This window comes from Oryctolagus cuniculus, chromosome 8, assembly GCF_964237555.1.
Source record: "Oryctolagus cuniculus chromosome 8, mOryCun1.1, whole genome shotgun sequence".
NCBI classification, from domain to species: Eukaryota; Metazoa; Chordata; class Mammalia; order Lagomorpha; family Leporidae; genus Oryctolagus; species Oryctolagus cuniculus.
The window spans coordinates 122,006,259-122,031,204 of record NC_091439.1 but is presented as its reverse complement, the minus strand read 5'-3'; the positions used below and the strand labels follow the sequence as shown (position 1 = coordinate 122,031,204).

At 51.5% G+C, this 24,946-nt stretch overlaps 1 protein-coding gene across 18 annotated transcripts in view; it reads right to left on the bottom strand.

The window, feature by feature from the left end:
- Window positions 1–6,885: 6,885 nt before the first annotated feature.
- The window catches only part of LOC138843571 (rho GTPase-activating protein 20-like), a 111,026-nt gene continuing 92,965 nt past the window's right edge, over window positions 6,886–24,946 (bottom strand). For 16 of the 18 annotated variants that reach the window (XM_070048149.1, XM_070048151.1, XM_070048150.1 and 13 more), the window contains 7 exons: window positions 22,164–22,300; window positions 20,776–20,937; window positions 16,911–17,017; window positions 15,925–16,120; window positions 15,434–15,584; window positions 8,613–8,696; window positions 6,886–7,079 (listed from right to left, as the gene is read on the bottom strand). In XM_070048149.1, coding sequence (XP_069904250.1) covers window positions 6,901–7,079; window positions 8,613–8,696; window positions 15,434–15,584; window positions 15,925–16,120; window positions 16,911–17,017; window positions 20,776–20,937; window positions 22,164–22,300 — 1,016 coding nt within the window. In that variant the 3' untranslated portion in view covers window positions 6,886–6,900. Of the gene's footprint in view, window positions 7,080–8,612; window positions 8,697–12,885; window positions 14,533–15,433; window positions 15,585–15,924; window positions 16,121–16,910; window positions 17,018–20,775; window positions 20,938–22,163; window positions 22,301–24,946 lie in introns of those variants that run through there. The other 2 variants (XM_070048159.1, XM_070048162.1) reach the window with 2 other exon arrangements.

The following is a 24,946-nucleotide window of genomic DNA, read 5'->3' as shown; positions in this document are numbered from 1 at the left end:
GGCGGGAGCAGACGTGGGGGGCGGGGAAGCCTACGCCCCTCCCGCACGGCTTAGCAGACCACCACGCAGAGAAACGGACAACCTGCGGACAGGCCCAGGCAGCGTGCAGCCAACCAGAGAACCCGGGAGGACACACGGCCCCGTCTCGGAGCGCCTGACTCGCACCGCGGCCCCTCTCTCCCCAGGGAGCACATCCTTCCCGGGCAGAGCCCCGAGGACGTCCCCGCAGCTCCAGAGCACAGGCCAGCGTTTCGGGACAAGGAATCGCATGGCGACACCTTCCCGGTCCCGGAGGCAATAGGAAAGCCCGTTCTCGCTCAAGGAGCCCCGGCAGCCCAGCGGGCTCCCAGGGGCAGAGGACACAAGGCACACGGGCCCCTACCGTGGTCGTGGTCGTGGTCGTGGTCGTGGTCGTGGTCAGCCTCGGTGCTGGGAGTCATGGTTGGGAGCGGCACGTCCGGAACAGGTTCCCGGGTGCCGGGCTCGGCGTCTGCGGAAGAAGAAGAGACATCACACACTTGGCCTGAGTGAGGGTCTTTGCCGACAACACACCTGCCTCCGCCTAGGAAACCAGGCAGAGAAATGTTCTCCCGGCCCCACACCTCCCGACGCCTCGTGTGGGTGGGTGCCTAGGTCAGTGCGGAGACAGCACGGGCGCCTGCCTGCCTAGGCCACAAAGAATCCCGACCAAGGGAAACTGGTGGCACCGGGGCCAGGGCGAGGGCGCGCCGTCCCCCCTTGTGTGTTGGGCCGCGCAAGGCCTTGGTGCCACCCCACCCTCCAAGTGGGTTCCCCTCCTTGGCCAGGGCTGGCGGGCTAAGAGCGGCCCTTCCCTTCCACACGGCAAGGCGACGAGGAAGGGGAAGTGAAAGGATCCAGGAACCAGGCAAGGGCCACCTCCGGGTTCCAGGGGGAGCCAAGAAAGAGCCTGACGGCACCCAGCCAGCCCCCTGTCTCAGGGGAGGGGCCTGGTGGGCACACCTCGAGCAATCCTCTGGGCCCTCCAGGACGGCAACTGAGCACCGTGTCCGGCACGGGCTCAGTCCAGCCAGGCCCCGCTGGACGGCTCCCCGCACGGGGGCGAGAGGGGAGAAAAGCGGACGGAGCAACCGCGCCCTCTCTCATCTGCGCCCACTCAGGGCACGGAGGACAGACGGGCCCGCGTGGCTGGCTCCACACACCAGCCCGGGTCTGGTCTGGGCCACGAGCGCACGACTGGGAACTGGCCCATCCAGGACACTGGGTCAGATTCTCCTGGTGGCCCGCCGGACTACACGGCAGACAACTCCCCAGCTGCCTGGGGGCACAGCACGGGTCCAGAACACGCTCGTGCCAGCATCAGAGGGCACATCGAGGACTTGTCCTCAGGCAGCGGCCACGCCTCCTGGACGCTGTCCCGGGAGCTCGGAGACCAGCCAACGCCAAGAGGAAGGCAAGGACGTCTCAGGAGAGGCAGAGGCACAGAGCACCATCCTCGCGGAGCCCAGCGTGCCCGCGCCTAAGTCCGCTGCGCACACTGGGCCACCAGGGGCAGTGGGGCACTCCACGCCGGGTCCCATGAGGCTTCTGCACTCGCAGCCTCCGTGGCAACGCCAGGCATGCGGGCTGGGCGTGCTGCACCAGACCCCCGGGGTGGGTCATGGCGGGAGCAGACGTGGGGGGCGGGGAAGCCTACGCCCCTCCCGCACGGCTTAGCAGACCACCACGCAGAGAAACGGACAACCTGCGGACAGGCCCAGGCAGCGTGCAGCCAACCAGAGAACCCGGGAGGACACACGGCCCCGTCTCGGAGCGCCTGACTCGCACCGCGGCCCCTCTCTCCCCAGGGAGCACATCCTTCCCGGGCAGAGCCCCGAGGACGTCCCCGCAGCTCCAGAGCACAGGCCAGCGTTTCGGGACAAGGAATCGCATGGCGACACCTTCCCGGTCCCGGAGGCAATAGGAAAGCCCGTTCTCGCTCAAGGAGCCCCGGCAGCCCAGCGGGCTCCCAGGGGCAGAGGACACAAGGCACACGGGCCCCTACCGTGGTCGTGGTCGTGGTCGTGGTCGTGGTCGTGGTCGTGGTCAGCCTCGGTGCTGGGAGTCATGGTTGGGAGCGGCACGTCCGGAACAGGTTCCCGGGTGCCGGGCTCGGCGTCTGCGGAAGAAGAAGAGACATCACACACTTGGCCTGAGTGAGGGTCTTTGCCGACAACACACCTGCCTCCGCCTAGGAAACCAGGCAGAGAAATGTTCTCCCGGCCCCACACCTCCCGACGCCTCATGTGGGTGGGTGCCTAGGTCAGTGCGGAGACAGCATGGGCGCCTGCCTGCCTAGGCCACAAAGAATCCCGACCAAGGGAAACTGGTGGCACCGGGGCCAGGGCGAGGGCGCGCCGTCCCCCCTTGTGCGTTGGGCCGCGCAAGGCCTTGGTGCCACCCCACCCTCCAAGTGGGTTCCCCTCCTTGGCCAGGGCTGGCGGGCTAAGAGCGGCCCTTCCCTTCCACACGGCAAGGCGACGAGGAAGGGGAAGTGAAAGGATCCAGGAACCAGGCAAGGGCCACCTCCGGGTTCCAGGGGGAGCCAAGAAAGAGCCTGACGGCACCCAGCCAGCCCCCTGTCTCAGGGGAGGGGCCTGGTTGGCACACCTCGAGCAATCCTCTGGGCCCTCCAGGACGGCAACTGAGCACCGTGTCCGGCACGGGCTCAGTCCAGCCAGGCCCCGCTGGACGGCTCCCCGCACGGGGGCGAGAGGGGAGAAAAGCGGACGGAGCAACCGCGCCCTCTCTCATCTGCGCCCACTCAGGGCACGGAGGACAGACGGGCCCGCGTGGCTGGCTCCACACACCAGCCCGGGTCTGGTCTGGGCCACGAGCGCACGACTGGGAACTGGCCCATCCAGGACACTGGGTCAGATTCTCCTGGTGGCCCGCCGGACTACACGGCAGACAACTCCCCAGCTGCCTGGGGGCACGGCACGGGTCCAGAACACGCTCGTGCCAGCGTCAGAGGGCACATCGAGGACTTGTCCTCAGGCAGCGGCCACGCCTCCTGGACGCTGTCCCGGGAGCTCGGAGACCAGCCAACGCCAAGAGGAAGGCAAGGACGTCTCAGGAGAGGCAGAGGCACAGAGCACCATCCTCGCGGAGCCCAGCGTGCCCGCGCCTAAGTCCGCTGCGCACACTGGGCCACCAGGGGCAGTGGGGCACTCCACGCCGGGTCCCATGAGGCTTCTGCACTCGCAGCCTCCGTGGCAACGCCAGGCATGCGGGCTGGGCGTGCTGCACCAGACCCCCGGGGTGGGTCATGGCGGGAGCAGACGTGGGGGGCGGGGAAGCCTACGCCCCTCCCGCACGGCTTAGCAGACCACCACGCAGAGAAACGGACAACCTGCGCACAGGCCCAGGCAGCGTGCAGCCAACCAGAGAACCCGGGAGGACACACGGCCCCGTCTCGGAGCGCCTGACTCGCACCGCGGCCCCTCTCTCCCCAGGGAGCACATCCTTCCCGGGCAGAGCCCCGAGGACGTCCCCGCAGCTCCAGAGCACAGGCCAGCGTTTCGGGACAAGGAATCGCATGGCGACACCTTCCCGGTCCCGGAGGCAATAGGAAAGCCCGTTCTCGCATAAGGAGCCCCGGCAGCCCAGCGGGCTCCCAGGGGCAGAGGACACAAGGCACACGGGCCCCTACCGTGGTCGTGGTCGTGGTCGTGGTCGTGGTCGTGGTCGTGGTCAGCCTCGGTGCTGGGAGTCATGGTTGGGAGCGGCACGTCCGGAACAGGTTCCTGGGTGCCGGGCTCGGCGTCTGCGGAAGAAGAAGAGACATCACACACTTGGCCTGAGTGAGGGTCTTTGCCGACAACACACCTGCCTCCGCCTAGGAAACCAGGCAGAGAAATGTTCTCCCGGCCCCACACCTCCCGACGCCTCATGTGGGTGGGTGCCTAGGTCAGTGCGGAGACAGCACGGGCGCCTGCCTGCCTAGGCCACAAAGAGTCCCGACCAAGGGAAACGGGTGGCACCGGGGCCAGGGCGAGGGCCCGCAGCAGGGCGTTCCGTCCCCCCCTTGTGCGTTGGGCCGCGCAAGGCCTTGGTGCCACCCCACCCTCCAAGTGGGTTCCCCTCCTTGGCCAGGGCTGGCGGGCTAAGAGCGGCCCTTCCCTTCCACACGGCAAGGCGACGAGGAAGGGGAAGTGAAAGGATCCAGGAACCAGGCAAGGGCCACCTCCGGGTTCCAGGGGGAGCCAAGAAAGAGCCTGACGGCACCCAGCCAGCCCCCTGTCTCAGGGGAGGGGCCTGGTGGGCACACCTCGAGCAATCCTCTGGGCCCTCCAGGACGGCAACTGAGCACCGTGTCCGGCACGGGCTCAGTCCAGCCAGGCCCCGCTGGACGGCTCCCCGCACGGGGGCGAGAGGGGAGAAAAGCGGACGGAGCAACCGCGCCCTCTCTCATCTGCGCCCACTCAGGGCACGGAGGACAGACGGGCCCGCGTGGCTGGCTCCACACACCAGCCCGGGTCTGGTCTGGGCCACGAGCGCACGACTGGGAACTGGCCCATCCAGGACACTGGGTCAGATTCTCCTGGTGGCCCGCCGGACTACACGGCAGACAACTCCCCAGCTGCCTGGGGGCACGGCACGGGTCCAGAACACGCTCGTGCCAGCGTCAGAGGGCACATCGAGGACTTGTCCTCAGGCAGCGGCCACGCCTCCTGGACGCTGTCCCGGGAGCTCGGAGACCAGCCAACGCCAAGAGGAAGGCAAGGACGTCTCAGGAGAGGCAGAGGCACAGAGCACCATCCTCGCGGAGCCCAGCGTGCCCGCGCCTAAGTCCGCTGCGCACACTGGGCCACCAGGGGCAGTGGGGCACTCCACGCCGGGTCCCATGAGGCTTCTGCACTCGCAGCCTCCGTGGCAACGCCAGGCATGCGGGCTGGGCGTGCTGCACCAGACCCCCGGGGTGGGTCATGGCGGGAGCAGACGTGGGGGGCGGGGAAGCCTACGCCCCTCCCGCACGGCTTAGCAGACCACCACGCAGAGAAACGGACAACCTGCGGACAGGCCCAGGCAGCGTGCAGCCAACCAGAGAACCCGGGAGGACACACGGCCCCGTCTCGGAGCGCCTGACTCGCACCGCGGCCCCTCTCTCCCCAGGGAGCACATCCTTCCCGGGCAGAGCCCCGAGGACGTCCCCGCAGCTCCAGAGCACAGGCCAGCGTTTCGGGACAAGGAATCGCATGGCGACACCTTCCCGGTCCCGGAGGCAATAGGAAAGCCCGTTCTCGCTCAAGGAGCCCCGGCAGCCCAGCGGGCTCCCAGGGGCAGAGGACACAAGGCACTCGGGCCCCTACCGTGGTCGTGGTCGTGGTCGTGGTCGTGGTCAGCCTCGGTGCTGGGAGTCATGGTTGGGAGCGGCACGTCCGGAACAGGTTCCCGGGTGCCGGGCTCGGCGTCTGCGGAAGAAGAAGAGACATCACACACTTGGCCTGAGTGAGGGTCTTTGCCGACAACACACCTGCCTCCGCCTAGGAAACCAGGCAGAGAAATGTTCTCCCGGCCCCACACCTCCCGACGCCTCATGTGGGTGGGTGCCTAGGTCAGTGCGGAGACAGCATGGGCGCCTGCCTGCCTAGGCCACAAAGAATCCCGACCAAGGGAAACTGGTGGCACCGGGGCCAGGGCGAGGGCGCGCCGTCCCCCCTTGTGCGTTGGGCCGCGCAAGGCCTTGGTGCCACCCCACCCTCCAAGTGGGTTCCCCTCCTTGGCCAGGGCTGGCGGGCTAAGAGCGGCCCTTCCCTTCCACACGGCAAGGCGACGAGGAAGGGGAAGTGAAAGGATCCAGGAACCAGGCAAGGGCCACCTCCGGGTTCCAGGGGGAGCCAAGAAAGAGCCTGACGGCACCCAGCCAGCCCCCTGTCTCAGGGGAGGGGCCTGGTGGGCACACCTCGAGCAATCCTCTGGGCCCTCCAGGACGGCAACTGAGCACCGTGTCCGGCACGGGCTCAGTCCAGCCAGGCCCCGCTGGACGGCTCCCCGCACGGGGGCGAGAGGGGAGAAAAGCGGACGGAGCAACCGCGCCCTCTCTCATCTGCGCCCACTCAGGGCACGGAGGACAGACGGGCCCGCGTGGCTGGCTCCACACACCAGCCCGGGTCTGGTCTGGGCCACGAGCGCACGACTGGGAACTGGCCCATCCAGGACACTGGGTCAGATTCTCCTGGTGGCCCGCCGGACTACACGGCAGACAACTCCCCAGCTGCCTGGGGGCACGGCACGGGTCCAGAACACGCTCGTGCCAGCGTCAGAGGGCACATCGAGGACTTGTCCTCAGGCAGCGGCCACGCCTCCTGGACGCTGTCCCGGGAGCTCGGAGACCAGCCAACGCCAAGAGGAAGGCAAGGACGTCTCAGGAGAGGCAGAGGCACAGAGCACCATCCTCGCGGAGCCCAGCGTGCCCGCGCCTAAGTCCGCTGCGCACACTGGGCCACCAGGGGCAGTGGGGCACTCCACGCCGGGTCCCATGAGGCTTCTGCACTCGCAGCCTCCGTGGCAACGCCAGGCATGCGGGCTGGGCGTGCTGCACCAGACCCCCGGGGTGGGTCATGGCGGGAGCAGACGTGGGGGGCGGGGAAGCCTACGCCCCTCCCGCACGGCTTAGCAGACCACCACGCAGAGAAACGGACAACCTGCGGACAGGCCCAGGCAGCGTGCAGCCAACCAGAGAACCCGGGAGGACACACGGCCCCGTCTCGGAGCGCCTGACTCGCACCGCGGCCCCTCTCTCCCCAGGGAGCACATCCTTCCCGGGCAGAGCCCCGAGGACGTCCCCGCAGCTCCAGAGCACAGGCCAGCGTTTCGGGACAAGGAATCGCATGGCGACACCTTCCCGGTCCCGGAGGCAATAGGAAAGCCCGTTCTCGCTCAAGGAGCCCCGGCAGCCCAGCGGGCTCCCAGGGGCAGAGGACACAAGGCACACGGGCCCCTACCGTGGTCGTGGTCGTGGTCGTGGTCGTGGTCGTGGTCGTGGTCAGCCTCGGTGCTGGGAGTCATGGTTGGGAGCGGCACGTCCGGAACAGGTTCCTGGGTGCCGGGCTCGGCGTCTGCGGAAGAAGAAGAGACATCACACACTTGGCCTGAGTGAGGGTCTTTGCCGACAACACACCTGCCTCCGCCTAGGAAACCAGGCAGAGAAATGTTCTCCCGGCCCCACACCTCCCGACGCCTCATGTGGGTGGGTGCCTAGGTCAGTGCGGAGACAGCATGGGCGCCTGCCTGCCTAGGCCACAAAGAATCCCGACCAAGGGAAACTGGTGGCACCGGGGCCAGGGCGAGGGCGCGCCGTCCCCCCTTGTGTGTTGGGCCGCGCAAGGCCTTGGTGCCACCCCACCCTCCAAGTGGGTTCCCCTCCTTGGCCAGGGCTGGCGGGCTAAGAGCGGCCCTTCCCTTCCACACGGCAAGGCGACGAGGAAGGGGAAGTGAAAGGATCCAGGAACCAGGCAAGGGCCACCTCCGGGTTCCAGGGGGAGCCAAGAAAGAGCCTGACGGCACCCAGCCAGCCCCCTGTCTCAGGGGAGGGGCCTGGTGGGCACACCTCGAGCAATCCTCTGGGCCCTCCAGGACGGCAACTGAGCACCGTGTCCGGCACGGGCTCAGTCCAGCCAGGCCCCGCTGGACGGCTCCCCGCACGGGGGCGAGAGGGGAGAAAAGCGGACGGAGCAACCGCGCCCTCTCTCATCTGCGCCCACTCAGGGCACGGAGGACAGACGGGCCCGCGTGGCTGGCTCCACACACCAGCCCGGGTCTGGTCTGGGCCACGAGCGCACGACTGGGAACTGGCCCATCCAGGACACTGGGTCAGATTCTCCTGGTGGCCCGCCGGACTACACGGCAGACAACTCCCCAGCTGCCTGGGGGCACGGCACGGGTCCAGAACACGCTCGTGCCAGCATCAGAGGGCACATCGAGGACTTGTCCTCAGGCAGCGGCCACGCCTCCTGGACGCTGTCCCGGGAGCTCGGAGACCAGCCAACGCCAAGAGGAAGGCAAGGACGTCTCAGGAGAGGCAGAGGCACAGAGCACCATCCTCGCGGAGCCCAGCGTGCCCGCGCCTAAGTCCGCTGCGCACACTGGGCCACCAGGGGCAGTGGGGCACTCCACGCCGGGTCCCATGAGGCTTCTGCACTCGCAGCCTCCGTGGCAACGCCAGGCATGCGGGCTGGGCGTGCTGCACCAGACCCCCGGGGTGGGTCATGGCGGGAGCAGACGTGGGGGGCGGGGAAGCCTACGCCCCTCCCGCACGGCTTAGCAGACCACCACGCAGAGAAACGGACAACCTGCGCACAGGCCCAGGCAGCGTGCAGCCAACCAGAGAACCCGGGAGGACACACGGCCCCGTCTCGGAGCGCCTGACTCGCACCGCGGCCCCTCTCTCCCCAGGGAGCACATCCTTCCCGGGCAGAGCCCCGAGGACGTCCCCGCAGCTCCAGAGCACAGGCCAGCGTTTCGGGACAAGGAATCGCATGGCGACACCTTCCCGGTCCCGGAGGCAATAGGAAAGCCCGTTCTCGCTCAAGGAGCCCCGGCAGCCCAGCGGGCTCCCAGGGGCAGAGGACACAAGGCACACGGGCCCCTACCGTGGTCGAGGTCAGCCTCGGTGCTGGGAGTCATGGTTGGGAGCGGCACGTCCGGAACAGGTTCCCGGGTGCCGGGCTCGGCGTCTGCGGAAGAAGAAGAGACATCACACACTTGGCCTGAGTGAGGGTCTTTGCCGACAACACACCTGCCTCCGCCTAGGAAACCAGGCAGAGCAATCCTCTGGGCCCTCCAGGATGGCAACTGAGCACCATGTCCTGCACGGGCTCAGTCCAGCCATGGCCTGCTGGACGGTTCTCTTCCCAGGGAAACTAGGGGGATTGGGGGTGGGTTTGGGCCTGTGTCAGGGTCGAGTAGTTGGGTCGCTCATGGTTTGATTTCACCCTACTCTCCATTTTGTTTGGCCACCTGTACAGTGTCTAAAAGGCTCAAGCCATGTGGAGACCCTCATGCACCAGTGGTGTATGTACGCTCTGGGTGTAATGGGAAGTACAATTTGTAATCTCAGTTAACCTGACTAGCATTCTGGCACTCTTTTCCCAGAAGACACGTCCTTCCTGGGCACATATCCAAGGTTCCTTCACAGCTTGAGAGCAGAGGCACTTATTTCTTGAGAAGGAATCACTTTGCAACAAATCGGAACGTTAAAGAGCATGTGAAGTGAAAGGATGCAGGAACTTGCAAGTGCCACCTTGGTGTTCCAGTGGGAGCAAAGAACCTTATTTCACCCAGACCACAGTCCCCTCTGAGGGGCTACGTGAGTATACCTCTAGGAATTCTCTGGTCCCTGCAGGACACTACTGCCAACCCCAGTTCTCATGAACCATGTTCAGCACATGCTTAGTCATGTCACTCCCTCGTTGACGCTCCCGCCATGTGGGAGAAATTCTTATGCAGCTGCACAATCTCCTCTGTGTTCACTCACAGGGCAGAAGGCAAGCGTGGCCGCACCGCTGTTTGGTCCGGTCTTTTTCCCTAGTGGAGGATTGGGGCCTGTCCCATTCAGGGCACTCTTTGAGGCTCATGTTGGGTTCATGTACTCCATGTCAGACAAATCTCAAAGTGTTTAGGCATGCTTTAAGAACACACTCATTCCAGCAGCAGAGATCAAATCCATGACTTCACGTCAGGCAACAGCCACGCTTCGTGGACACGTTTCCCGGGGTTCTGAGACCAGCCGAAGCAAAAAAAAAAAAAAAATGATTGTCATGTTGGGTTTCAAACTCCATAGAAAACAAATATAAATGTCTTAGGCAGGATTGGGGAACCCACTCGTTCCATGTTTCAATTAGTGCATCTCTTTTCAGGCGGTAACACTGTAAGTCACAGATGTAATGAAATTTCTTTTAACTATCATTTGTCTATTTGTTGTGCTAGGGAGCCAACAAAGTACAATATGATGCCCAGTTCACTTTCTTAGTAGGGATCCTGGTGACAGTCTCTGTGAATTAATCTTTTCCCTCCTTCACTGCAACTGAAAACCTCAAGTGCCATTAGCCTTGCCCTCATATAATTGGTAAATTCAGTATTTGGTGGATGGCTCCAAGCATTTAGGGATGAAAGGTGAAAATGCAAAACCACCATGCCATCTCTCTAATTCAGTATCTCAGTTGTCAGAGAAAAGGAGCATGTCTGGGCATAGAAATGTTTCTTCATTTCTCCTCTTTATGAATTAGTTTTTATTGAAAAGAGTTCATGGTTTAGCCAAATGCAGGGTTAGCACTTTGATTTTTGCTTTGTGTTGGAGTGAAGCTGCTCTAGGAGTCTAGGCTCTCAGCGTTCATCAACGTTCATCAATGGTAACTGTGTCTATGAGTGTTGCAGTGGTATAGTCTGCTGCAGTTCATAAGGATAGAAGTTGGGCTTGAGCTGAATATGGGTTTCTTTATCTGTATATCTTTGGTGCACCGAGAGTTCAATTTCAGTCTTGCCAGAGAGTGTGACAGCCAGGACCTTGTTCTTGGTGCTGAGAGAGACAAAGTTGACCTCCCCCTTGTCCTACTGGCAAACCTTGATGATTCCAGTGATTATGGAACCAATTCCTGTGACTCTATACAGATGGGCCCTTCCTCAGGTCATTTCTGTGCTAAGAATTGCCCTTCCCCTTTCAGAAAAGTAAGAGGATAGGCATAGATGAAATGAAAAGATCCAGTAATTAGGGAAATGGCCAGTATCCCAGTGAGAGCCAAGGAAAATGTGCCACTTTGCTAACCCACTGTCTTGGCATAGAGACAACAAGGGTGACTCACTCTCTAGGCATTTTATCCCTCCTGCACAGCAAAAGACGACTTCAATCCAAGTTAGGAAAGTTGCTCAACCATTTCGGCAAGTTAGTTCTTGAGGAGGTTTCAAGGAATTTTAGGAAAGATGGGATAAAATCCTCAAAAACCCTGACAACTGTTATTTTCAGTAACTCAGAAGACAGAGGACAAATGACATAGGTGGGCTCATTCCATGCTTAGTCTTGGTCTCCTTGCCCAATGAAGGAAGTGTTTGTGCCAGTCACACTCCCAGACACTGGGTCCAATTCTCAGGTAGATTTTATTTAATCCATTGAAGAAAAATCTATAGTTGTCTTGGGATAACTTTGGAAAACAGACCCTATGAGAGGTCAAGGCAACGATTTAACACCCCAGCATCAGGCAATCATCATGGAGATTTCCTTGAGGTTTCTGAGACCTCGTGAAGGAAAGGAGAGGGAAATACATATCATGAGTACAAGATGCAAAGACGGAATTCTTTTGGAGCTAAACAAAAGATTTTCTAAATTCATTGCAGATATATTATTTTTATTTGAGTAGCACTAGTCTACCAAACTTTGGAGTTACGATTTGAGGTAGCAAACGTGTGAGGATACAGAAAATGAAAGTCTCGGCAAATTGAGTGCTGATTTGGTGTACGATTGTGAAGCAGTCATGATTCCAGCAGAAGCAAATGGTTGTCTCAGTGTTTGTGCCTCATCAGCAATTTTCTTTCAAGGGAATCTGCCCTTCCAAGGCAGAAACTGAAGATGTCAAGCTAGTTAGGAAACACACATTCAAACATTTGTGAAAAAGAAGCTCTTAATGTCACATTAAAAGATGGGCAGAGAACATAAAATGAAATCCTAAGTAATTCTGCTAACTGAACACATCCAGTGTTCAGAATGCAGAGGTCAAAAGACAGATGTGGGCCCTGGCCAGCTCGGGCTTGGCATTATTTGCCAGTAGACGATTTTGTTCAGTCACCACATCTTACACTGTGCCACACTCCAAGTGAAGTGTGAACTTTCATGTTGAAGGAAAAACAAAACCTATCATAGTACATTTTCCAACAGCAGACCCTTCTCAACATCAGATAACTGGTAATGAAGTTATTCTGAATCCAAATACGATACAAGCACATGAAAGGAGATACATGCAAACATGCATTATGGGAAAATGCTGTGTGAACTTCCTTTTGCTCAAGAAAAAAAGATTCCTATTCTAAATTCTCTTACATGTTTCCTGTTTGTCCTTGGATATCATTTTGAACTGTAATTTTCCTTCCAGAAAATATAAGCACAAGAAAAATAAAGGCAAACGGCATAGTCAGTGTTCCCGTGGAAGCCAAGTCAAGAAAAATATGAAGTCAAAACCATTGCCTTAGTTTGGTAGTCACACTGGTCATTCTCTAGCAAGAGAGTTATTAATGGAGGAGTTCAATTCCAGTTAGGAAAATTATACATTTTGGCAAGTTGGTTTGTAGCAGGCGTTCAAGGCAGTGCAAGGAAGATTCAAGTACATGCTTAGGAACCACACCAATTGTTCTCTTCAGTAACTCAGAAGACAAGGTTCAGAAGGCACGCACAGGCCAATCTGAAACTCGGGCCTAGCCTTTTTGCCAAGTGGAGGGTTTGGGTCAGTCACATTCTTTGACATTGGATCCGATTCTCATGTTGGTTTTATTGATTCCACTGTGGAAAAATCTAAAGCTGTTTTAGAATATGTTCAGAAAACAGACTCATCTCAGTGTAAGATACAAGTAAAATCAACTCTGAAATCTCAACTTCATGTACTCATAAAGGGGATTTTCCTGAGGTTTCAGAGACCTCATGAAGAAAAGAAAAAGAAAACGTACTGGGGGCAGCCAAAATAGCTCAGTTGGGAGAGTGTTAGACTGAAGAAAAGGAAAATAGATACGATGAGAACCCACTGCACAAATTGAATCATTTTTTAGAATTGTTACTAATATAAAGAGAACAGATTTCGTGTATTTCACAGCTACAGTTCTAAGAAGAGAATCATAATTCCCCCCTCCCCCTCTCACTCTCTCAACCCCCTCCTTTTCTTCCCTACTTTTCCTTTAAGTTTTACAAAGAAAAGCTTTCAGTCCACTCTATAGTCACAGGCTTAATTTATCACTAACCATATATTCAACAAGTAACAAAGTCGGAAGACTACAGTTCCACACAAGTATACACAAGGCCTAAGAAGAGCAATCATATCACAAAGTATCCATTTTATTCCTAAGTATTTTTTGTATTCTACATCACCTGCCACATAGCAGAGAAAATAAATATATTTGTCTTTTAGGGACTGGCTTGTATCATTAGGCTTAATGGTCCCCACTTGTATCCATTTCTATACAAAAGACAGGATTTCATTCTTTTCTTTTTATGGCTGAGGAGTATTCCACAGTGTGTATATACCACATTTTCTTAATTCCATTATCAGTTGATGGATATCTGGGTTGACTCCACATCTTAGTTGTTGTGAATTCAGCTGCAATAAACATGGGGGTACAGATGACACTTCACATGCTGATTTCATTTTCTTTGGGTTCATTCCCAGGAGTGGAATGGATCAGTCATATGGTAGATCTATTTTCAGATTTCTGAGGAATCTCCATACTGTCTTCCATAATGGTTCTACTAGTTTACATTCCCACAAGCAGTGGGTTAGGGTACCTTTTCCCCACATCATCACCAGCATTGATTGCTTTTTGATTTTTGGATGATAGCCATCTAACTGGGCTGAAGTGAAAAATCATTGTGGCTTTGATTTGCATCTCCCTGCAGACTAGTGATCCTGAGCATCTGTTCACCTGTCTATTGGCCATTTCAATATTTTGAGCAGGAAAATTCCTTTCTAAATTCATTTCAGGTGTTTTATTTTTATTTAAATTCCACTTATATACAAAACATGAGAATTACTTTAAGAGGCGCAAAAAGGATAAGGACAGAAATACTGAAAATCTATCTTGAAAATCAATGATTGAATTTTGCAACTGTGAGACAGTTACAGAATAACTGGATTCAAAACGTTTGTCTTAGGGTAGGTGCCTCGTGGGCAATTTTCTACCAAGGAATTCTATCCTTCCAGGAAAGAAACTGAAGATTTCAAGCACATCGATAACAAGGCGCAAACCTTTTATAAACTATCCTTTGGCGTTAGGTGAAAGGAATTTTAGGGACATTTAAAGGAAGCACGCTCTTGGTACTCTTCAGTAACTCAGATTGCGAGGACAGAAGACGCAGGTGGTCCCTTTACAAGCTCAAGCTTGACTTCTTTTTCCTTTGGAAAGTTCTGGCCAGACACCATACCTTTAATGGGTTCAGACTCCGGTGACAGTGTCATCTTTTCCATTGACGAGAAAACAAAAGTAGTGTTAGTCTATTTTCAGTCACTTTTCAGTATCTGATTGCAGGAGAAGAATTTGTTTGGAATGTAAATATCATTTGCTCCCAATGTGGGTTTCTTTAAGTTCTGAGACATCATCAAACTAAGTATATCAAAGTATGTCTCTGAGAAAATGATGCCCAAGTTGAATACTCATTGTGAATCAAACCAATTCTTGTTTTGAATTGAAAGTTTGAGGTTTAATCCTTGAAATCATTTAAATGAAGAATCTTGTACTTTGGAAAAGTACCCATTAGTTTTCCACAGGGAGCCAAGGATAGAATAACATCATTGACTCATATTGGAGATTGTCTTGCAGTTTCTGAGACATCATGAAGACAAGTTTATGAAAGAACAATTAATGAAAAAATGATTTATAGATGTACTACTTTCTTGAGCAAAACAAATCCCTATCTTTCATTTATTCTAAGGTTTTTATTTTTAACTTTGAGTACTATTTATGTACACAACATACAAAGGTGACACGTTGGTACATGAAGGCACCAAATTTGGAACACTGGCAAGAAGCCTCTATGACATGAGGTCTTTTCTGTTCATCCCTAACACTATTCCCTTTCAAAGGGTTTCAAAGAGCACTGGGACTTGGGATGTGTCAGCTACCACAGAGTACCAAGCCTCGCCGATGCTTCAACAGGAACACACTGATTATATGGGAGAGAGTAATTCAGAAGTGTATGTGGAAATGCATTTCAAAGAATGAACTTGTCTATGCACACACTGTTTCTAGTTGTATCATAAATACCTATAATGAAAAAGTGTGCATTCATCTGAATATGTTTAGCAGCGAAGTCACATACTACTTTAAGTCCACGTTTCCTCAGCACATGAGGCACTCTCATTTGTAAGGGCTACACTTACATTTGGTTAGAAAATGGTTCCATAGACTAGATCAACACACGATCTCTCTGATGCACACATCATTTGCAAGAGTGGCGTGGTAAGTCAAGTACATCATCTTATCTGTGCTTTGGTCTCAGGACACCATAAAACCTCCTGATCTGTGCTACCCTTGTGAAGACAGAGCAGGTGGAGTCATGGGAGGGGTGGCATTACTCTTGGGGTTAGCCCTGAGCTACAGGACATCACTCAAGCTTCTCCTGTGACACCTGGCAGGCTTGCGGTCTGGTTCTTAGCAAAGGAGTGAAATTCTCCCAGAGAACCTGGCACGCTGGCCCTAAGATCCCACCTCAGGGAACTCTCACCTGGGCTGGCAGCACTCTGCCCCGCAGTGGCGATGACTTGCCGGGTACTCTCTCCAATGTTTCTTTTGGATTTCATACAGCTCTTCTTAGACTTCTGGTCAACTGCAAATATTCTGGGATAACTTGCAATCAGAAACTCCACGAGGGAAAGCTGTGACACAAAAGGATGAACATGGGGTGCTCTTTTCCACTTGGCCTATTTAGGAGTCACAAGTCCTATGTGAACCGTGAACATCACAAAAATGTGAAATTCTGGATTCTAACAAAAATTTGCACTTGACAGTAACACATACGAACCAGTTTTATCTCTTAAATGACAGTTACACTTCCAAGAATACTATGTAACTTGTCCAAAAACATTTCTCATTAGAAGACCAACATATTTTGTGGCCTAGTTGAATGGCTAATATTTTGATATCACTCGCTTCTTTGGCAAGAATGCAAATCCTGACTTTCACTTTTCCAACACAAACAAACAGGGTACTCATTACCTTTCTCCTTATTTCATCTTCGAGGGCTGGGCTTCTTGAAGTAGATCGCCAGACACACAGAAGGCTCGGGGTGATGCACAAAGCTAACTTTGATGTAGTCATCTGATTGTATGATGCATTACATGAGATTGCATATAATGATGAAAACAAGTGTCTTATGAGAGCTGTGTTAGTTCTGGGCAGATGGGCTAAAAGCCTAAACACAAAAAAATGCAGTCTTATAACAAGTCATTTTCCTCAGGAATTTGTAGATAAAAAAAAGGAAATACAGTAGTTTTAATGCCATTGACATAATCCAATGAAAATACAGACAAAAGGAGCTGTAAGTCTTAAAAAAAATTCCTATGCTTTTTTTGCTGAAATCACAATGTGTTTTCATTTGGGATAACTTTGTAAATATCTAATTGAACACAGGTATATTAAAAACAGATGTTGTGTTACAGAATGTTCTCAGGTGAGAGCTTACTGAGGAAATTCAACAGCAATTAATTGAAAGCATTGCCCTTCTTTGAAAGGTAATAGTACAAGAATGCTGCCTCAAGACAAGAGTCTAAAGCAGTGATGGAACAAACACATCCCGGGCATGAATACATACAAAAGCGCTTGACTGACTTCAATTCTATAAGCACACACAGAGATCTGCACTTAGTTGCTTCTGACAATATGACGGTCAGACCAGTGGTCAACTGTTCTTGTAGCATGTCTCTGACACCAGCGGACTTCCTCCCCACCGATGTCATACATTCAGAATGTGTACAATATCAACAACTCCATAATAACATTTGGGGAGAAATAAGAACTCAATGACAATGGTAGAGTCTACATGTCTTCTGATTCTGGCTGTGGTGTGTGGGACTACAAGAACCCTCTTCACAATGTGCACTCTTCTAGTGGTTCATGCTCGAGAGCAGAAAATCTTTTTCTCAGACTATGTCGGTTGCCTTCTGAGGCATGTCTGGAATGCAGTACCAATTATATAGAATCACCTCTGGATGTCTCTGGCCTCCTCGTCATTCCCTTTATCAAGAACATCCAGCCACTGATCATAGAGGTCGGTTGAAAAGAGAGTGCCAGGAAAGGCTCGAAGACACTCCTTATAGAGATTAAAAAAGAAGTTATATCAATTTGTTGGCAAATATAGACTTGAGAAATTACAAAGAAAACATTTAATTGCAATATTTCATTTAATCTCCGCTTTTTCTCTAGACGTTCAAACTGTGACCTCCATAGAGTTTGGCCTCTAATTCCCACCATTGTGTACATGCAGAAACGGGTGCTTCCATTTCTTCTGACTTACTCTAGAGGTGTACACAGTCTGAGAAGTTTTGGAAGGGAAGAAAAACCTCATCTTATTGTCTCAATCATCTTTTGGAGGGTAGTTATTATGGCATAGTGGATTAATCTGCTGCCAGGGATGCCATCAACTCTTATCAGAGGGTCACTTCAATTCCTGGCTGCTCTACTTCTGATCCAGCACATTGCTAAAGTGCCCGAGAAAGCAGTGGGTAACTGCCCAAGTACTTGGGGCTCTGCCCTACTTCAGAGACCTGAAACAAGTTTTCGGTTCTGGCTTCAGGTTGGCCCAGCCCAACCTGGGCCACTCAGAAAACATGTGGAAGATTGACATCTCTGTATGAGCATGTGTGTGTGTTTGTGTCATTGTAAGCTTATTTATTTATGTAAAAGATGGAGTTGAAACACACACACACAGAGGGAGAGAGGGAGAGAGGGAGAGAGGGAGAGAGGAGAGAGAGAAAGAAACAGAGAGACAGTGAGGGAAACAGAGACAGAGAGGAATCTTCCATACACGAATTTACTCTGCAAATGTCCACATTGAATCCGGAAGCCAGGAACTCCACCCAGCTCTGCTATGTGAGTGGCAGGGACCACAGTATTTGGGCCATCTTTGGCTGCCTTCCCATGTCCATTCGTGGTAAGTTCAACCAGAACCAAGCAGCTGGGACTCAAATCAGTGCACATACAGGTTGTCTGTGTTGCAGGTAGTAGGTAAATGCACTGCGCTACATTGCCAGACCCATACGTGTCTCTCTCTTTCACTCTGCCATTCAAATATATAAAACAAATCTATATAGTCTTCTTTGCCTATATTTTAGCAAAATAGTACAAACTGACAGATCTGCTTATGGGTCATCCTAAATCATATTATGCACTGTGGACATGTAAACATACATACTTCACATTTTGATTTCAGACTAATCCTTTTAAGTCTTAGCAGCAAAGGTTCCGAACCAAATGAACTAAATATACACACATGTACTCACAGAAAATAGGAAGTAAGGACTGGACATTTTGACTATGTCTGTTCCCTGGGGCAAAATACTCTCCTAATAGCCTCATTCTACTTTCCTTTTCACTAGCTCATTGATCAACTCTTTACAAATATAACCAGAAGATGGTGGGATTTATATTTCCAGTTCATATCCCCTTGCTAGCTTTCTTTCCACTGGTCTCACTATATGGCCCATGACACTTTTCAATAGCAGTGAGTGTAGGAAATGCCTCTCAGTAAGTGTTGTGTTCATAATCCAGACATTGCTCACTCATTCTAGTAGTTCTTGAGTAGTCATTTATGTCATATCCAGTTTGGACTACTGGGGATAGAACAGTGAAGAAAACGGACAAAATCCAAGCCCTCTTATACCCTGACTATGTCACTGGCGTCCAATACTCTCCCACTGTAGTTACAGCCTTTGACTGTCTCCCAAGGAGTATGTCCAGTATGTGTGGAGCTCTGAATGATGGGGAAGTCTGGGATGGCTCAGGAGCAGCTTTGTCTGCTGGGTACTTACTTCCATGCACGTGGGGTATGTGTCCTCTCTTGGCTTTCCCTGTGCTGCAGGATGACTAGACGGGGCATGTTGTGGAAGTCACACTGTGAGCCAAGGAGATCATGTGAAGACGATTTGCTGTTGCACCTCTGCTTCTAGGGAGCTCAATGGCAAATCCAACTCCATGACTGTATTTATGTTTAGCCTGGACCAACTCTCCAGGTGATTCCCATGGTATTTATCAAAAATCAGACTCCAAAGTCCTCAGAGGGGTAACCACTATATCTTGTTGAAAAATGGCATCAACTTCATGTACAACAGAAACAACACAAACATGTGACTGTCTAACCTAGTGTATATTTTTATGATCTGAGTGATGTACGTGTGGGCCCGGAAGTCATTACAGAAGTGTAACCATTTAACATGTGGCCAAGCATTGATGGAGGGTAAGGAAAGAGCAAGTGTACTGAGCGTTTCAAAGAATGTAAGGATATTTTTTGTAGTGATTACGGCATTGCCAGATTTTTGTTTCACAGCTGTTGAAATGACCAACAATTCAATTTTCCCTTACAGAAATGTACCTGGATACTTGTGATTTTACCATACAATTTTGAAATACATGTGTATTTTGCATCACCTTGGATTTTAGAATTCTTTGCTCAGGGATGGCACTGTTTCGCAGCAGGTTAACGCCTTGGCCTGAAGTGCCAGAATCCCATATGGTATGGGTGCCGGTTCAAGGCCCGGCTGCTCCTCTTCCGGCCAGGTTCTCTGCTATGGCCTGGGAAAGCAGTGGAAGATGGCCCAAGTCCTTTGGCCCCTGCACCCACGTGGGAGACCCAGAGGAGGCTCCTGGCTCCTGGCTTCAGATCGCTGCAGCTCTGGCCATTGCGGCCAATTGGGGAGTGAACCATCGCATGGAGGACTTCTCTCTCTCTCTCTCTCTGCCTCTCCTCTCTCTGTAATTCTGACTTTCAAATAAATAAAAAAAGAGAATTCTGTGCTCAATGGGCAGAGGCACAGAGAGTGAGACACACATGCACATACACGCACACTGTTCATGAATGAGGAAGAGAGACAGAGAGAGATCCTACATAAATGAATGGCTGCAATATCCAGTTCAGACCCTGGTTGAAGCCAAGAGCATCATCCTTGCCTCTCACATGGGAGGCAAGAACCTCAGTACCTTGGCCATCTTCCACTGCCTTCCCAGATGCATTAACAGGATGCTGGATCAGCAGCACAGCAGCCAGGACTTGAATTGGGGCTCTGATATACGACGCCAGCATTCCAACCCCCAGCATACCCTGCTATGCCAAACACAGGCCCAACATTTTAAAACTTCTAACCTAGCTTTGCCTGCTGCAACACTTTCAAAGTCAGATTCACAAGCTGAGCTTTGTGCTGGGGCTCGTTACTATGTAACTATAACTAGGAGTATTGGCTTAAGTACAATGGAAATGAACATAAGATGCCAACAGTAGTCAAAATGAAGGCAGCTCCAAATAGCAGAGTCCTGACACCACATGTGAAGCAAAGGCATAAGAGACAGGGGAAAGAATGGCAATGAAAAGAATGGAATTTTCTTGGCATTTGTATGTATTTTTAATTCATTTTAAGAGCAATGTTTGCTTATTGTGGAAAACACCTAGAATGGTTTTCAAAATTTCAAATAAAGTTTCTTTGGGAAACTCTGATGTCATTAGGAAGACACTGTCAAATCTGGCAAATGCAGGAGATTTGTACTGGCCAAAATTCTATATGAATAACCAGGGTTTATTTGGAAGATGCTTGGGCAATTATAACTATGCTAGCATAATTCTACATGGAGCATTCAGATGAGGACAGCAAGCATGGAGTCTGAAGACTGGGAAAGCTATCTAACAAGCAGAGTCTGTCCAATGAAGGGAGTAGCTGCCTACAACCTGGAGTTTCTGATGTGTTTTTCAGTTTCTCAGACGCTTAACTGATTAGGCCTATTGCTCTTCTTGAGATGTCACGAGGAATGAAACCCATCACACAGCTTCCATATTGTGCATAGATGATGCCAGAATCCCCCTACCTTTAACAGTGTTGCTAACACAAGTGGCGATTCATTGCCCCAGTCGCCTCTATCTCCTGTGTTAAATCTTTCCTTTAGGGCTATAAATGACTTTATGTCACCAACTTTTTGAAAAATATTCTCTGTCTTTGGCCCTTTCTGCTTGATAATACGAATCACTTCCTGTGGAAAAGAAAAAGGAAAGCTAATTAAAGGACATTTCATATCCACAAGCCCAGAACAAAAGCTAGCCCCCTGTAGAGAAGAGTATGGGAACTGACACAGCAGCAGCTGAAGTGAGGGAAGAAAATTTTGTTCAGTGTCTCTAAATATATGTTCAACCCATCCATCTGATCTGTGTCCACCCACTAAATTGTTTTGAATGCTGGCTTTAACCTAGTTTCCTTTTCAAGGAATGAAACTTGTACACCAAACTTCTCTGCTTCAAGCTTTTAGTGAATCACTCTCTCCTGTTTTACCATGCTGTTCTCATTATTTCCTAGTACTGATGGCCTTTCCCAACTAGGAAAATCTCGTTGCCACACTTGTTGCCAAACTTGTTGACTTTCATGTCCTTCTGCCTCATCTTCATGCCAAGAGGGGAACAGGAGTGTCACAGTCAGGTATCTCCAGGAATCTGTCATCTATTAGGTCCCTTACTTTTCATGAGACCTTGGGCATAGGACATCACCTTACTCATGCTTTCCTTTTATCCATGAATGATGTCACAGTGATGAGGATCCTAGCAACTCCTTCAACTTGTGAATGCTGCAAGGGCTGGGGCACCATCTAGCATGGAACTAACTTGATACATTCCTCCCCACCTCGCAAAAAATGCCCTACATCTAGCATAGTGTATGTAGATGTGCTGGACAATCAATGTGCCAACTCTTAAATGCCCTCCTGGGAAATAACATAGGCCACGTTCTGTGGCTTTCCTCTGACACATTCTCTTATGATAGAAGGATACATAAATGGCAGGTGATCCATCTAATCATCTGAAATACAAACCACGCCCACAGTGAGGGACGTTGAGTTCTAAGTTTGAGTCATCTAGACAAAAAGGAAATGAAGGAACACTTCAAGGAAGAGGCTAAAAGGGGAACATGGGGGGATGTCGACTCCAAGAGATTCAGAAACATTCCTTTTGCTGTGTGTGAGCAGGTGACTGGGTAACATCGCTGAAACCAGCAGAATAAACGGAACGGTTCTTTCTCCTGTTGCCTTTGAAGTAAGACCACGATAACTGAGCTGACTGTTCTTCTTTGAGGTCACATTAAGAAGGCATGTCAGCCAAAGCCAGGGACTGACAAATGATGGCCTCATTTGAAACACTTTTGGATGATGACACCAAGCCCTCAGAACGCTCACTCCTGAGGAGGGCTTCAGAAGATCAAAATGATACCTACCCAGAGTGTGAGGGTCAGGTCCTCAACACCAGACACTCTCAGGAGTGTTGGCACCGAAATAGCAGGAGGGGAGTCCTGGGGCAGGTCATTATGGCTTCTGGTAATGCCCCAGCAAGACAGACAGTTTGTGGGAAAGCCTGAGGAGAAAGTGAGACCATTAGCTGTAGAGGATCATTGACAGATTCTGTTTCCACCCTTTCCATTTGACAGGTGACTGTTTCCAGCCTTAGAAAAGACAGAAACTGATCCATTTGTGGTGTACAAGAGCTTACGATCTGAAATTGGCTAGTACCATCCACGTGACGTTCATGAACTTTTCTTCCCAATTTCCTATAAGCTGGCAGTTAGAATCAGGTGTTTAGCCTAATTGTTAAGATGCCCTAGGCTCATATCAGAGCATCTGGACCTGATGTCCATCTTTGGCTCCCAATTCCAGCTTCTTGCAAATGCAGGCCCTCTGAGGCAGTATGCATGGCTAACAAATTTGGGTTCCTACCTCTCACAAGCACAACATGGAATAAGTTCCCAAATTCCAGCTCTAGTCCTGCCTGTCACAAAGGAGACATGATGTAAATACCAGATTCCAGTTCTGTCCCTGGCCCATGGCCACGGCTGACATTTAGGGAGTGAATCAGAGGATAGGAAACTCAACTCAACTCTTCTCTTCTTTTCTCTCTCTCTCTCTCCTTCTCTTGTGCATGTGTGTGATGGTCTCTCAAATCAAACAATCAATTCATCAACCAGAAATGAAATATAAAGACTTGAGGAAGCTGCTCAGGTTCAATTCTGGCAGTGCTACCTACAGTTTTTGCTTTTTATTTTTTTGCATAATGAGACACCTCACATTGAGTTATACACATCCTCTTAAGTTTACCCAGTGGAGTCAGGTGTCAGAACTCATTTGAAAAGCAAAAAAATACAGTTGACATTCAAACTAAGTGGAGTCTCATAATCTACTTCATGCTAAGTCACCTTTCCCTATGAGATTTCCTGTTTGGTAGTCTGAATGCCCAACCACCAGCAACTCACTCCCATCAAAGAGATCTGCACTTCATGACACAAGCTCCCTGATATCACTCAACCAGCCTCTACCTCCCTCACTCTTCAGGGTTACAAAGCTTAACCTGTTCCCCAGGTGATTTGATTTCACCTTCTTCACTTGGTTCCCAAATGAGTGGCAGGATCCCGTGGGGCCTTGTTCCTTGTGCCACCCTGCCAAGCTATACAGCCTATATTTTAGCTACCCATCAAGCTCTGCCAGCTGAACGCTGAAGAGGAATTTTCCACAGACAAGAGGATCACCAAGGAAAACATGAGTTTGGAGTATCTACTGCTCAGCTGTGCACGTTTTCTTAAGAAGGCACCTAAACTTTTCTTCTTAAATGACCGATTTATGCTGAATATCATAAAAGGCACCAGAGGAGTCAAGGTGCAGTGTGATAGACAGATGGGTGAAGTTGCCAAAAACAATCTGTTTTTGTTTTTTTGTTTTTTTGTTTTTTTTAAGATTAATTTTGACAGAATTACAGAGAGAGGTAGAGACAGAGAAAGGACTTCCATCCACTGGTTCACTCCCCAGATGGCCACAACGGCTAGAGCTATGCTGACCCGAAGCCAGGAGCCAGGAGCTTTTTCTGGGTCTCCCACATGGGTGCAGGGGCCCAAGGACTTGGGTCATCTTCTTCTGCTTTCCCAGGCCATAGCACAGAGCTGGATCGGAAGAGGAGCAGCCGGGACAAGAACTGGTGCCCATATGGGACAGCTGCGCTTCAGGCCAGGGCTTTAACCCGCTGTGCCACAGCACCGGCCCCCTCCCCAAATATCATTCATCAGCCATCTTCTTGGCATTTCTGGGCCCCTGAATGCATCACCATCAGACAAACAAGGGAGGGCAATCCTCATGGTGCTATATCACTGAGGAAGCCAGGATAGGCTCCAAGATGTGCCACTTCATCAGCCAGTCCAGTTACTCAATTCTTTGGACTTTCCTTTGACTCAACTTGTTTAAGAATGATGCTATCTACACCTCATTGCACTAATATAATGTATTACTCAGCATGGCACACAACTCATCACAACCGTGAAGAGAATTACTTTCTTCTGTAATCATTTACAATCAAATGGTGTAAGGGATCCCACACATCAGTTTCCTCACCCTAAAGTAAACTTTATCTCCATTCTCTTTCTGGTTAGTTAGTACTCTCCAGATAGCATGCAGTCACAAAGTAATCCAACACCAAGCATTCAAAATTCCACCTTTTAAAAGGAGACAAGAAAAAAGCAAATGCCATCTCAAATGCAGGAGGCTGCTCATACATACTACCATATCCAACTCTTTCTTTAAAACAGGCAAGAATACATGGTTTAACTCGTGCGCAACCTGGTACACCTAGGACTCACCTGATTTCATTATTTAAAAATCTATTGGGACATAATCCACTACTTAGTTGTCACACAGCTAAGCAATGAAGCATCATGCTCCATACCTTGATATGAATCTATACATCCAGAACATATGGGAACAGAGAGAGATGAGTGCCATTACAATCTTTCTCAAACAAAAATACTTTCGGTGCTTAGCTGAGGCTTTCATAAGGTACATTATTTACTGAGAGCGCATGCTGCTTCTGTGACCAATGGAAACAGCAGCCATTTTCCATGAGACACGTTGCATAATTCAACAAGCTCACTTCAAAAACACTGAGCCTTTCTGACACTCCTGGCGATACTTCTGGTGGTGGCATTCTCTTGCCCAAATGGGGGTTGTGGATGTTTACAAAGTT